The 15,316-nt window shown below is 43.5% G+C and overlaps 1 protein-coding gene across 7 annotated transcripts; it reads left to right on the top strand.

The window, feature by feature from the left end:
* The first annotated feature begins 4,412 nt into the window (after positions 1-4,412).
* Positions 4,413-14,057, top strand: Gjb6 (gap junction protein beta 6). Of its 7 annotated transcripts, XM_070003158.1 has the most exons (4): positions 4,413-4,544; positions 5,733-5,803; positions 7,154-7,296; positions 12,299-14,057. In XM_070003158.1, the coding sequence occupies exon 4, from the start codon at positions 12,314-12,316 to the stop codon at positions 13,097-13,099; it is 786 nt and encodes a 261-aa protein (XP_069859259.1). In that variant the 5' UTR covers positions 4,413-4,544; positions 5,733-5,803; positions 7,154-7,296; positions 12,299-12,313; the 3' UTR covers positions 13,100-14,057. The 7 variants fall into 7 exon arrangements, with proteins under 7 accessions (XP_069859259.1, XP_069859261.1, XP_069859264.1 ...); XM_070003160.1 differs by lacking the exon at positions 5,733-5,803; XM_070003161.1 differs by lacking the exon at positions 4,413-4,544 and having other exon boundaries at positions 5,632-5,803; positions 7,228-7,296.
* The last annotated feature ends 1,259 nt before the right edge of the window (positions 14,058-15,316 follow it).

The following is a 15,316-nucleotide window of genomic DNA, read 5'->3' as shown; positions in this document are numbered from 1 at the left end:
GCTCAGGGGCAGCATACAGGCCCTGAGTTCAAGCTCCAGGATGATAAAAAACAAAGCAAAAACAACAACAACAACAATACAGAAACCAAAGATGGACAATCCAGATCTTTGGGAAGCCTATATGATATTCCATATACTTTCATTTAAAAAAGGCAATTTATCAGGCTCCCACTGCTTCATACAAGGGTAAACAAAGGAGGAGGCTACAATGTACTCACTATCACATGTAATTGTAACCCCTCTGTACAGTATTTTCACAATAAATAATAATAATAATAATAATAATAATAATAATAAAAGAAATAACTCTGGGAACAATTTGCCTTTTGTGAGCCTGATTCTAGGCTCAGTATCAGGCTGTGTAGAAGTGATCTGGCCTCCCCAGCTCCCAACAGGGCAGGTTCATCTCCAACAAAAAATTAAAACATTGGCATTATGGCCTAGGATCCAATCTCTTCAGGTTTTGAAGATTGTTTCTGAGCTTGCAGAGCAAAGGACCGGTATGGACTCCTTAACTTCTGATTGGTGGGTGTGAAACACCTCTATGTTTTACAGCTCCTTCCCCTAGATCAGCACATGTCACATCTCCCTGTTGGAGTCTAACCATTCTGAGTCAGCACAATGCTCTAGTCTTCTGTAGCTATCATGTTCCTGATAAAATGGGTTAGAACTGTCCTCCTCATTCACCAATCAGACTCCTCCTAATATCTTCAGTAGTCCAACCCACAAAATTTTTGAGGGCATTCATTCAACAGATACCTGCTGTCACCCACCCTGAAGTACATCAAGTTCAACACTGGTGTTTGTACAAGGGACAAGAGATCCAGACAGCAAAGCTGTGGTCCCTCTCGGAAAGGAGCCTACAGTTACTTGGGAAGACAACTAATGGGGAAAAAGCACACAGGACACACATTGGTGCTCCAGGAAAAGAAGGACACAACTCAGAGAAAGGCTGATTTTAGGGCTGGATTGGAAATAACCCAAATGAGCTGGAACTACTTCCAGTACCAGGCAGAGTGTTGAAACATACATGCACACACACACACAAACACACACACATACACACACACTCAATTATTATATGTATCAAAATGGACACAGGAGCCAAATTAAAGAGATCTCAGTGGTTCCAAAATATGCAATAAATATCCATAAGTCCATACTAGTAGAAGTAAACAAATACGTGAATACATTGGGAGAAGGCACATGTTTCACTGTGTGGAAATATAGGGAAAGGAGAAACTTGAAATAGACAAACCTGACAGACACTATCTCACCCAGATGTTCAAAGTCACCATCAACAATGATAAGCTGTGTTGATAACAGCATGTCCCGTTGAGGGCCATGCTACTAACTGTAGTATGGGCTTTGGAGTTGAGTAAGTAGACAGATGTTATTTTCCATTTCATTTCTTCCCTGCTAGGCATCTAAGATCACATCAGTTCAAAGACAGAGTCCACCTGGGTGCTGGTGCTTCACACCTATAATCCTAGCTACTCAAGAGGTTGAGATCTGAGGAACAAAATTTGAAGTCATACTGAACAGTAAATTCCTTAAGACACTTTTGTTGTTGTTGTTGTTATCAGTCATGGGGCTAAACTCTGGGCCTGGGCACTGTCCCTCAGCTCTTCAGCCCAAGGCTAGCACTCTACCACTTGAGCCACTTCCAGCTTTTTCTGCTTATGTAGTGCTGAGGAATCGAACCCAGGGCCTCATGCATGCAAGACAAGCACTCTACCACTCAGCAACCTTCCCAGCCCATCCTTAAGACTCTTTATTTACAGTTAACCAGCCAAAAGCCAGAAGTAAAGCTATAGCTCAAATGATAGAGCTCCAGCCTTGAGGGGGGGAAAAAACTCAAGGGCAATGCCCAGGCCCTGAGTTCAAGCCCTAGAATCAGTACATATGTGTGTGTACATAAATATGACATTTGAGATATTTAAATATGATTGAATTTATCCTTTCATGCCCCAGTACCAGAAAAAAAAATCCAAAGCTGAGCTTTCGTGTCAGATGGTGTAAGCTTGATCAATAGAATTGAAGTTCTATCCTGTACGCATGCACCAGCAACCACGGGAACCCCGTCAGTTCTTTATGTAAAATCAGAAGAGACCACCAAGTAAATTTGTAGATTTTCAAGAGCCTCTCATCCATCATCCCTTCATATCTCCTTACATTGCAGAATTTGCACTTTACACATTTTGTACCTGTTAAACTTACATCCTCAGAAATGACTACTACGCTGCAGAGAAGGACAGTTATCAAATGAATTGCATGTTATCACTTATAACCAAGAGTACAAGAGGTATTTTTGTTTGTTTGTTGTGGGGTTGTGTGTGTGTGTGTGTGTGTGTGTGTGCGTGCGTGCGCACGCGCGCACACGCGCACATGCACCAGTAGTGAGGCTTGAACTCAGGGATTGAGCACTGTTTCTGAGCTTTCTTGATTGAGGCTAGCACATACATTCTTGGAAACTGCTTTGCCCTGACAGTCCTGTCCTGAATTGCTCCTACAATGACTTTCACTGCCCAGCGTGAAAAAGCTCAGACATTGGTTGTTTATTTTTTTGTTTGCTTGTTTTTGTTTTTTCAGTCATGGGGCCTGAACTCTGGGCCTGGGCACTGTCCCTCAGCTCTTCTGCTCAACACTAGTGCTTTACCACTTGAGCCACAGTACCACTTGCAGCTTTGTATGCTTATGTGGTGCTGAGGAATTGAACCCAGGGCCTTATGCATGCCTACCACTGAGCCACCTTCCCAGCCCCTTGGGCACTGTTTTTGTAAGGGACCAGCTGCAGGACTGAGACGTGACAGGCTTTAGGAAAGCAAAAGCAGGACTCTGCTATGCTGATAATACATAAATAATAGCATAATGGCACTTACTATATACAAAGTACTTTACCTATTACTATAGGAATGCAAAAAGGAGACAAAGTAATGAAAGAAGGAAAAGGGAGGGAAGGGAAGGGAAGGGAAGGGAAAAGGGAGAAGAGAGGGGAGGAGAAAAGGGAAGGAAGGGGGGAAGGGGAGGGGAGGGGAGAAAAGGGGGGAGGGGAAGGGAAGGAAAGGGGGAGGGGAGGGAAAGGGGAGGAGGAGGGGAGGGGAGAGAGGGGAGGGGAAAAGAAGAGAGGGGAGGGGAGGAGAGAGGAGGGAAGGGAAGAGAAGGGGAGAGGAGGGGAAGGGAAGGGAAGGGAAGGGAAGGGAGGAGCAAGAACAGTTTAAATTGTTTATAATTTCCATCCCACCGACCCCCCCCCCACCCCGACAACATTAACATCTGCTTAGGAAAAATTGTTTTCCTGGGCAAAACAGATGGAGCCTGTGTGGAATGTGTGCCTAGAGGTATGATGGAGACAAAACTGGAAGGTCCACTGTGGCCAGACTGTGAGAGACAGGAGAAGGGGCAAAGATTCAAGGCTCAAGCTACACCTAAGCCTCAGGTTCTGTCCTTCCATCCTTGGCTCAAAGCCATTTCAAGGTACACGAGACACATTATAAACTTGTTTGGCCCAGAACTAATCCTTTGGTAACCTAGTATTGAAGTATTTGGGGAAAGCAGGTTTTTTAATAAAGTCTTAGCTCAATCTCCATGACCCAGAAAACGTATTTTTGGCTCCCCCCCCCCATTAGTCCTGTTTTATGAGAGAATGACCCAACTGGTAGATGATGGTTAATTACTAACCAATTTTGTGCAATAAGCAAATTCCATATATCTTGCAGGATAGGTCAGAACTTGTAAAGCTGGGTCCCTAAACCCCACCAGCCGGTGCAGCAACCACCCTGTGCACCAGCCCTGGGCTTTCTGGGCCCTGTATGTAAGCGCAGGGTCTCTTGGTGGTAGGCAGGCCTGCAGAAGGCCACCCTGCTCCCGGGTTAACCTTCAAAAAAATGGGGGTAACTAATAAATTAACCGTTGTTGCTTCTCCAAGTGGCCAGTGATGCATAAAGGCCTTCCAGACTGCTGTCCAGGAGAGAGCACCCCAGCGAGGCCGCTGGGGTCCTGGACGAAGGACCTTTCCTCTCAAAAACACATCAGCTTGTTCCAACGGCTGCTGCTTCCTCCAAACCCCTGCTAAGGCAGATGAGATCAACCATCCAAAGTGTGCTGCCCTGGGGGTCCTGGCAGACCCTACCCCGGCCGGGCTAGCCTGCTCACATGCTTTGCTGGTGGGCCCTGGGTGCCCATGACCAGCCCTGGCTGTTGCTCCCATTCCCGTGTGCAGGAGCCCCAGCACGCCCTGCACCCCAGGCTCCTCCGCACCCCCAAGGAAGACCCTCCGTGCGCCCCTGTCCCCGCGGGAAGGGCCCAGCCTGCGCCCCGGGTCGTGCGCGTCAGGGACCGCGCGCTGGCTTCCCGCAGCCCGCCCGAGACGCGTCAGGCAGAGGCGGGGTGGGGCGCGGTTAAAAAGGCGCTGCAGGTGGGAGCCCAACACCGATTCCGACTCCTCACCCGTCTGTAAATCCCGCGGCCCGCAGCCGATCGGCCCCGCCAGCCGGAGCCCAGGACGCCGCCGCCGCGCCCAGCACCCCGGTCCTACCCAGCAGGTACGCGGGCGCCGGGCAGCGAGGGGCGCGAGCGAGGGGCGCCATCCTGGCCCTAGGGAAAGCGGGAGGGGGAGTTCCCCCCCCCAGAAGCGGAGCCGGTAAGCTGGGAGATCTGTCCCCTTCCTGGCCCTTGTAGCTCCGCAGGGCGCTGGAGGCCAGCCCCTTGGTGACTGTCCGCAGGTGGGTGGCTGAGGTTGGGTGCTCGCCGCCCTGGGGCTGCCGGCATCCTTATCTGCCTCTCTATCCGCATCCCTCCGAGCTCACGGGCGGGCTGAGCAGTGGGCGCCACTCTGGGCACCCCTCTCCCGCAAAGCTGGCTTCCAGGAACGAGGATAAACTGGTTTGACTTCCACCGCAGGGTCCCTTCCGACTTGTGCGACAGGTTTCATTGGTATACGCAGTGTGTGGAAGTGGCCAGAGCAAGAACTATGTGCCCTTTTCCCCTATTCTCTTTGCTGCGTTATTTGGATTTTTATTTTTACTTTGGGACTGGTCACCGAATTCCTTTGGGGGGAAACAGAAAGCCAGGTCCAGAGACGATGTTTAACTTCAGTCAAATCCTGAGACTTGGAGCCAACAGATTAAGTTCAGGAGAGAGCTGATCAGTATGGGTTGCATAATTTCAATCCAAGAAACTTGTGATGAGTAGGTGACAGAGTGTGGACAACAGTAATTTGAAGGAACCGGTGACACGTCCTATTAAAAGGTGCAGTCACCTGTCAGATGGCCCTGCAGGAGACATCCCAGGTGTTGGGCATTCTGTTTTGCTGACTTGGGCTGGCCTTCCTTTGCCGGAGATCAGGGTGAGTGTGGCCTTCAGGTTGCTATGGACACCTGGTCAGAGATGCTTGGGTCAGTCTCCTTAGTGTCCCCTCCTAGCCTGTCAGTTTGGTGCCTGGTTAAGTTTAACTCTCTATCTTTGTTTTCCTTCAAGTATACTTTTGGCTTTTCTTGCCCCAGTTCTAGAAGAATCTAACCAGTGTACTAGAAGAAATGTCTTGCCCCAGTGCAGTTTCTCAGAATTGTAGAATGCTGCTCAGAAGGCTTTCTGTGGAGGGACAGCTGTGTCTTGCTGTTTCTATTGGGCAGTCTTTGCTGATGTTGTTTGAACCTTGAGAGGGGGGTTATAAAGAGAGAACCCCAAGGCTCTAGCCTGTCACATAACTGAGATGTTCACTGTCACTACAGAGTCTAAGACCCTGAAGACACTGGACTCTGTTCAACTGTTCCACTAGTTGTTAAGACAAATTCTGATACAGGTAATGGAGATTATTCTTTTTCTTTTCTTTCTTTCTTTCCTTCTTTCTTTCTTTCTTTCTTTCTTTCTTGCTTGCTTTCTTTCTGTTCTTTCTTTCTTTTTTGATACTAATACTGGGACTTGAATTCGGGGCTCATAATCTTGCTTAGCTCTTTTGCTCAAGGCTAGCACTCTAGCACTTGAACCACACACAGCTCCACATCCAGCTTTTTGCTGGTTAATTGGAGATAACAGTCTCATAGACTTTTCTGCCCAGAATGGCTCCAAATCTCAATTCTCAGATCTCAGCCTCCTGAGTAGCTAGGATTAGAGGCATGAGCCACCAGCATCTTACATTTTCATTTTACAATTCTACATTGAGAAGGAAAAGAACTATATAAGATCTGGCTCAGCCATTTCAGTAGGCTGAAAGAAAATTCGAACTTGTACCTGACCAGTATGCATCTTTGATTCAGTCTGAATATTCCAGAAGCTTTGAGTCATTTGTATGCACATTAAGAGGAAGAAAATTTGGTGGAAATGATTTTTGACTCAAGCTTCTTGGCATAGTAAGTCATAGGCTTCCCAGTGGCTATACAATAATAGATAAAAGTTTTGTTTATTTGTCCCAGCCATAAGGAACTGGGCCTCAGAGGACCTTTTCCATTTTCATTGCTAGAGTCATTTAAATGGGTAGAATTTAAATATTTGGAAAGCTAACTTTGCAAGTGAACAGATATTGCTAACAGATCTAGAGAAGTTAAACTTAGTGGAAATTCTACTTGAAACACTGATTTCTTAAGTACAGCAAGAGATGTGTAATTCTATAAATGGCCCATCTTGTATGTTAACTCACAGTCAAAAGGAAAGTTTCACTCTTAATAATTGTGAAGAAGTCTGAGAGGCCTAAGTCCATTGTTATCATTAAATGTTACTTTGAAAGCATTGAAGTTTTGCATCATAAAATTTAAAAACCAACTATCAGATTGCCTGAGATTTCTGGAGACAAAAGATATTGATTCTTCCAGATTAAAGAAAGACCTTGAGAGTTTATTGTTAAGCTGCTGATTTGAAACTAAAGGCGTATTTAGTTTCCCAAATTCTTCCTTATTCCATTTTTTTCATGTTTGAAGCATGAGAGATTTGGGTTAGAGGACTCATAGTTATTATTGTTGTTATTGTTTTGGCAGAGGAAAGATCTACACCAAAGAACACCTTTGATTTTTCTTTAGCATTAGGAAACGGAGACCATCCAAACCTACCCCATAATCATTCTGGGGATAAAGGAAAAGTACTCATAAAGTTAATTCAATGAACATGGGCTAGAAGACTTTAAAAAGTGTGGCAACAACTACTATTTTTTGTTCTATAGGCAGTTTCCTCATTTACTGCAAGAAACAGAGCAAAGATTTACATTCACAGTCACTGAGTGCTGCTGTCTTCCAGGCAATCAAGCAGGTACCTTGCCCTGATCTTGGATCTCCCACACTGAGAATCCGTGGAAATAAGGCTCAGGTTTGTTAGCTTTGCCCAGTCCTTGTTTTCCTTTTATCTGAAGTTCTGTAGAACTCACATGGACCTTGTGAAGAGTGTGTTCTCCTCTCAGATCTAGCAAATATTTGCAAAATGATTTTTTTCCAAGCTATCTTACAAAAAGAAAGATCTTTCCCACTTCTTGCTGCATGCTGATGGATAATGCTCTCGTGCTTAGGGCTTTAGCTTGGGTTCTGTCTAAAATGGCATGTCTAAGCAGCTGTGATTAAATTCCTTACAAAAAGGGGAGGAAGGATAACAATTAAGAGCTGAGCACCAGTGGCTCATGTCTGTAATCCTAACTACTCGGAAGACTGAGATCTGACAATTGACATTCAAAGCCAGCCCAGGAAGACAAGTCTGAGAGACTGTTTTCTCCAACTAAACAGCAAAAGTCAAAAGTGAAGGTGTGGCTCACGTGGTGGAGTATAAGCCTTTAGCTAAAAAGTTAAACAAGAATAAAAGGCCCTGAGTTTAAGCCCCAGTTCCAGCATGATAGATAGACAGACATATATATATATATATATATATATATATATATATATATAAACAAGTAAATGAAAAATAAATAAAATGATCAAGGGAGATGGCACTGCTGTTAGAACGTCAATAGACCTAAGTGATTTGAATTGTTAAAGGGAAGAATTATTAATGTTTAAAATACTATGTGTTTCATCAGAAGTAATGTCACTGTAGGCACTAACTTTTGGAGCTAAATATTTAGGACTGGAGTTTTAGTTTCAAGAATGACAGTGGAGTTGGGCACTATAATTAGATGTATCACTAAACCAGGTCCATTTTACCTTCCTAAGTTTAAATGTAACTGCATTCTTAGAAGGTGACAGCTCCCTCCAGTCCTCCATTCTATCAACTGAGCTATCGAAGGAGCACAAAGGGCTAAGTATGTCTACTTGTTCCTTGTAAGAACCAGAGAAGTTGAAACAAAATTCTGCTTTACAGAGAGCTAAATGTGTGTTTATGTTTGAAGAAGCTCCTCCCATCAGCTTTGGGCCAACTGAAACATGAAAGAAGGATTTGCTTTACTAAGATTACAAAGGGTTCCAATGGATGCAGTAATTTTACAAATTAATTCTAAATTATTGACAATTTCCAAACAAGTGTTGGGTTTTCCACTCTTTAATCAAAGTACTAATGAAAATTATATCCTAATCATGCGTTTCTTTTTATTTTTTCTTTTGTGTCAGTATGTGGGGCTTGAACTCAGGACCTCACACTCTTACTTGGCTTTTTTGCTCAAAGCTGGTGCTCTGCCACTTGAGTCATATGTCCATTTCTGGCTTTTTGCTGGTTAGTTGAAAATAATAGTCTCACAGACTTTCTTGCCCTGGCTGGCTTCAAACCTGGGTCCTCAGATCTCAGCCTGCTGAGTAGTTAGAATTATAGTTATGAGCCACTGGCATCCAGCAGGTCATACATTTCCACAAGGGTAGTCTAAAACCTGGGATGCTGTGTCCCCACTCCTTGCATGCCCTCTGGCCTGGGTGCCTGGACCCACTGACAGAATAGAGCAGAAAGAGCTCAGTGCTGACCTGGCTATACCTTCAGCTGTCTGCCACTTGTATCTCACATAGCTCCCTTGTGGCAGAAGTCTCCAGAAGTCCTCCAGACTTTCCCAGTGACTGCAGACCTGTGGGAGCAAATTTAGGGCTCAGTAAACCCAACAAGGACCACCATCTTGGCCTGTCTCCTAATGTTTATGAGTGACCCTTCCTTCCTCACTCTTGGCCTTAGAGAATGCTATGCAGGACAGGTACTCGGGAGGATTTGTTATGAGCCCCTCAGGAATAATGAGATCAAAACAAAAGAATTTCAAAAGGCATTTTTCACTGCTAGGAAATTTGCCTCCTCCTCACTGAAAGCACTTGCTTTGCTGAACCCAGCCAGGGTAAATTACAAAGAGCAGAAAACACTAGTCCTTTTGGATCTTTTCTTCTACTATAAATAACAGGGCCTTTGTTGCTCTTGCAAGAAGATCCTTTGAATCAGGTGACTTGCTTCTTGCCTGATTGTCTTCAGTGACTAGTGGGCTAAATATGTCTGTATTGGGGTTTAACCTCATTTTTCTTGATGACTTGGATAACCCTTTTTTTTTCTTTAAAAAAATGAAGGGAGACTGATGAGAGGGGTGACATTAATCAAGAAGCATTGTCCTCATAAATTGATATGTTGAGCTGAAACTCTTGTAAAACTACATATTTTTTTAATACAAAAAAAGCACAGAAAAAGCAGGTCAGGGACTAGTGACTCACATCTGTATTCTTAGCTATACAAGAAGCTGAGATCCGAGGATCTCAATGGGAAGCCAGGGCAAGAGAGTCTGTGAATCTCTCATCTCTAATAAGCCAGAAGAGGAGCTGTGGCTCAAGTAGCCTTGAAGCAAAAAAGCTAAGGGACAGTGTCCAGGCACTGAGTTCAAACCCCAGTACTGGCACACAAAACAAAACAAAACAAAATACCTGACTGATTAGGTACATTATAGGATATGTTTATGTTTATTGGCTAATGAGAAGACATCAATTTATAAACACACAGGCTGATCCCATAAGAGAACAGCTACTGTAAACTAGGTCTAAAGTTCAAGGTGGTTAAACTCCTCTCTCCCCACTGATAACATTCTAAAATGACTCTAGGACAGAACAGCAAAGAACAATGCATTATAATGTCTTTCAGCAGAGACTAAAAATTAATTGTATAATTCTTATTAATTAGGATTAATCTTTTAACATCAACGGGTTATTTAGTGTGGATACTGAAAGCTTCTTTTGCCCATGTAATAACAGGCATATAAAAGAGAATATTTCATACTCTCTTGAGGTATACAAATGCCAGTGCCAGGCTTGAACCTGAGTACTTTTCCTTAGCTTTTCATTCAAAGCTTATGCTCTAGCACAAAAGCCACAGCTCCACTTCTAGTGTTTTAGCCGCTAATTAGAGATAAGAGTTTTAGAGACTTTTCTGCTTGACCTGGCTTTGAACTTCATTCCTCAGATCTCAGACTCCTGCGTAGCTAGGATTACAGATGTGGGCCACCAGCACTCAGCTGGGCTCAAGTATCTTAGTTTTCTTTATTTTTCCCATCCTGACATTTTTACCTTTTTATATTGATTTTGGTTTTGTAAGGTGCGCTTGTATTCTGTTTTAAATTCTTGATCTTGTTACAAGCTTGGGCCACTCCACGGGTGTGAGGATCTGAATCATCTCCCACTTTTTTATGGCTTTCAACCTCATTCCTCAAGCTACCTGAAGCCTCTCCAGTCTTTACCTGCCCTCGTAACAATGAACAAGTTCGTTAATAAACCCTTGTTGCTTGCCTCAGCTTGTTGCTTTGCTTCAGCTACAAAATTTAACTTCTCTTTTCTTTTTAATTTAATCAATTACTATGCTTTCCTAAAGTCTAGGCTGATAAATTCAGTCTATGAATGTTGACCACGGTTGTTTGTTTGCTTATTCCCTGTAGTGGGCCTCTTGATCTCACTAGGCTTTTTCCCTTCACCTAACACTCTACCACCAAAATCATAGCTCCATTTCTGGTTAGTTTGTTGTTGGTTCTGCTAGTGAATTGGAGATAAAAAGTCTCATGGGCTTTTTTTGCCCAGGCTAGCTTTGAACCATGATCCTCACATCTCAATCTATGATAACAGTAGCTACTAGCATCCAGCAAGTGTTTAGTCTTCTTGACTAAAGACTAATCTTTTCGTAGGACAAGAAAACAAACAGTTTGGATTGCAGCAAAAGTTTCCAGAGATGTATGGAAATCCTTTCCCTTTAGAGATGCTAAATCAGTCCTTAGCAGAGAGGGTAACTGGGGGATTGGTGGCAGCTGCTCCCCATTTACAATGGCTCCTGCTGTAAAAGGGATCCAAATTTTGATGGAAAGCCATCTAGGGCCTGTTTAAATTGGGGAACAAGGAAATAATGTGTATAAAACCTTGTGATTCTCTTTCTGAAGAAAATAGCTCACAATATGAGCTTTTCTAATAACACATGATTCCAGACAATGGTATAATTCAAGCTAGAAATAAGTATGAGTAAACAACTAGCTTACAGTTTAATAAATGAAGACCAGGAAGCAGGAGGTAAGGTCAAAGAGAGGTGGGTAGATGAATGGAGAGAGAAAGGATGGGAGAGTACAGTCATAATATTCAATGTGTTTATGTGAGAATGGAATCTGGTAACTTGAGGGGAACATTGATTAAGGTGCATTGTATTCATAAACTAGAATGTTGAACTGGAACTACAGCTACAGATAATTTTTTAAAGAAATAAAGAGAAATAAGCTTGTGTATAGTGTATAAAGTAAGGAAAGAATTATTGGTTTCTTCCCGTTTCTACTGAGTAAAACCAGTTAGGCCATCCTACTAAATCTTTTCTTGGATAAGCCATTCAGTGAATAAAATCTACTGTTTGAAAGTTCTGTGAGTCCTTCCTTTCTTGTTGGTTGGTTTGTATTTTGTGCTGGTACTAGGACTTGAACTCAGGGCCTGGGAGCTAGCTGTACCTTGGCTTTTTCACTCAAGGCTGGTACTCTACCACTTGAGTCATAGCTCCACTTCAAGCTTTCTCCTGGTTAATTGGAGATGAGTCTCACAGACTATTCTGCCCAAACTGGTCTCAAACTGAGATGCTCAGATCTCAGCCTCCTGACTAGGATTATACCAACTAGGATTATATGATTTCTGTAAAAGCCAAGCTTACACAGCAGGACTGAAAGGGAATTTCAACACAGATTTGTTTACCTGTATTTCTGTTGATGGTGATTAGCAACCTAATATGGAATCTGCCTCCCCTCTAAGCAACAGAATATATTTGGAACAGGCTTTCCTGATAGAAAAACTCCTACTCATAGACTAGGGGGTGGAAGTTATGTCACAATTTACTCATCTGTACCTGTAATGTATAGTTCATTGTAGCATTGTCTCACCAATTCAGAGACTCCACTGATTTCTTTGTCCCTATTGCCTAGGAATAAGCTGGCACCATGGACTGGGGGACGCTGCACACTTTCATTGGGGGTGTGAACAAGCACTCCACCAGCATCGGCAAGGTATGGATCACTGTCATCTTTATTTTCCGAGTTATGATCCTTGTGGTGGCTGCCCAGGAAGTGTGGGGTGATGAGCAGGAGGACTTTGTCTGCAACACACTGCAGCCAGGATGTAAGAACGTGTGCTATGACCATTTCTTCCCAGTGTCCCACATCCGGCTCTGGGCTTTACAACTAATCTTTGTGTCCACCCCTGCACTGCTAGTGGCCATGCACGTGGCCTACCACAGACAAGAAGCTGCTCGCAAGTTCAGGCGTGGAGAGAAGAGGGATGAATTCAAAGACTTAGAGGATATTAAAAGACAAAAAGTGCGGATCGAGGGATCACTGTGGTGGACTTACACCAGCAGCATCTTTTTCCGAATCATCTTTGAAGCTGCTTTCATGTATGTGTTTTACTTTCTCTACAATGGGTACCACCTGCCCTGGGTGCTGAAATGTGGCATTGATCCCTGCCCCAATCTTGTTGACTGCTTCATTTCCAGGCCAACTGAGAAAACTGTCTTCACCATTTTTATGATTTCTGCGTCTGTGATTTGCATGTTGCTCAATGTTGCTGAGTTGTGCTATCTGCTACTGAAAGTCTGCTTTAGAAGATCCAAAAGAGTCCAGACACAGAAAACTCACCCCAACCATGCTCTCAAAGAGAGTAAGCAGAATGAAATGAATGAGCTGATTTCAGATAGTGGCCAAAATGCCATCACAAGTTTCCCAAGTTAAACAGTTCAAGGTAAAATGTAGCTGAATCCTAAACAAACGTGATTTCCCATGGAGACAATTCTCTCTCTAAGCCGGAGAGTTTGTCTTCATAAATGATGGTCATAGATAGACATTTGAGTTCACTTTTCATAGAATACTTTGCATCGTTCACATGAAACATAGTTGAACACATGGACCATCTCTAAAATCAAATTCCTGATGGTGATAAGCCCAGAGGTTCCTTTAACAAATCCCTTGTATATGGATGGCCTCATCCACATATGTAAATGGGTGTTCCTTGAATATTGATAAATATTGTGAAAAGCAATTTATTAAGCTGAGCCTGGTGGCTTATGCCTGTAATCCTTACTACTCAGGAGGCTGAGATCTGATGATCATGGTTCAAAGCCATCCTGGCCAACAAAGTCTGTGAGACTCTCATCTCTGACTAACTAGCAGCAAGCCAGAAGTGGAGCTATGGCTCAAGTGGTAAAGTACCAGCCTTGAGCAAAAAAGCTAAGGGACAATATTCGGGCCCTTAGTGCAAGCCCTAGTTCCATCACAAAAAAAAAAAAAAGAGCAATTGATTTAGAAATCAGTACTTTTTTATAGTAAAAGGTATTTTAATAGGATTAAATGTTTTAGTTCTGACTCTGAATTTATACAAAGTATTTTTATAATGACTGGCCTTTCTTACCTGAAGAAAAAAAACCTGCATAAATGTTAGTTTTATGAGTAAATCTTGAGTATCTAAAATTTCAACTTACAAAGGGTCTGTAAATATTGTTTCTGCATTGTCTATCAACAAAACTTTTAAGGTGGAACATATTCATTGTACAATGTATTTTTACTGCTTTCTGGATGTAGATGGTACTGTAACAGAAGAGCCTGTGTTTTAAAACTGGCCTATTGTACAAGTTCTTATGAACATTGGAAACATGAAGGTGACCACCTTAATAAAGCTCGTCCCCACACTTAACCTGCCCTGTGTTTGAGTTTCTGCTCCTTCTGGGCCCCTGCCTACCATTGATGTAGCAATGGGGCCATCAGTGGTTTGGGTAATTTTTGCCGGGAGGCCCCATTTACCTGGACTTCAACAGGAATTCTTGCACTGCCAGGTCAAATGAGCAGAGACTCTTCAGTAGACTCCTAGGCCCTTGGCTTAGAGAAGAGTGGGCCACTTGTAGAACTCCAGGGTCAGGTCAGTGTTCATAGATTAGGAGCTGCTATAAGTCCCAGAATTCTGAAGGTTGGGGCAGTAGAATTGCAAGTTGGAGGCCAATATGTGTTATACAATGAGATGTCAAGAAGAAGAAGAAGCAGAGGAAGAGGAGGAGGAGGAGGGGGAGCAGGGAGGGAGGAGAGGAGGAAAAGAAGAAGAGTGAAGAGAAAGGAATGAGGAGGAGAAAATTGTTAGGAAAGTCTTAAATGCCTGTCTAGCCCATACTAAAACCTCTGAAACTAAGTAACATAAAGAGGTTTGTTTAGCTCACAGTTTTAAAGCTTACAGCTTTGTGTGGGTTCTGGTGAGGACCTCTGGATCCTGATAACACAGTGAATGGCTCTATGGTGGGTCACATGAAAGAGGGAGAGGTCACTTGTTGAGCAGGAAGTAAACAAGTGATTCAGGGGACAGACGTGTCAGTCCTGCTTATAACAACCTACTCTAGGAAGTTCCTGAAAGATTGCCATTAATCCCTTCCATGGGCATGTTCTGATAGCCTGATTTCCTTCTACAAAGCTCCTCCTCCTCTGTGTGTGTGTGTGTGTGTGTGTGTGTGTGTGTGTGTATGTGTGTGTGTGTACGTGTGCACACGCGCTCACTGGTATTGAGGCTTGTACTCGGGGCCTGAGTGCTTTCCCATAGCTTTTTTCATGCAAGGCTGGTGCTCTACCGCTTGAACCACAGATCTGCTTTCAGCTTTTTGGACCTATCTACTTAGGCTGGTTTAAACCATTATCCTCAGATCTCAGTTCCTGAGTAGCTCCCCCTCTTAAAGGTAGAAACTATCTCAATGTCATCACAGAAGCACCAGACTTCCAGCTCACAAAGCTTTGGGCAACACGTTCAATCCGTATCCAGGCAGCAGCCTCAGACAAAGCTTGCCTCAAAGGATTTGCCCCATGAGCCTTCAGCCCATGGTGATTGACAAAGCACTACGCCTCAAGCTTAGCGATGGAAAGACCTCTTTCTCATCTGGAATTTCCAGATTGAACATCAACATCTTATGTGTGGGT

Source organism: Dipodomys merriami, unplaced genomic scaffold (assembly GCF_024711535.1).
Source record: "Dipodomys merriami isolate MVZ:Mamm:240054 unplaced genomic scaffold, mDipMer1.0.p SCAF_6, whole genome shotgun sequence".
In the NCBI taxonomy this organism is placed as follows: domain Eukaryota; kingdom Metazoa; phylum Chordata; class Mammalia; order Rodentia; family Heteromyidae; genus Dipodomys; species Dipodomys merriami.
Note: the sequence above shows the minus strand (reverse complement) of the source record. Positions and strands in the feature narration are given on the sequence as shown.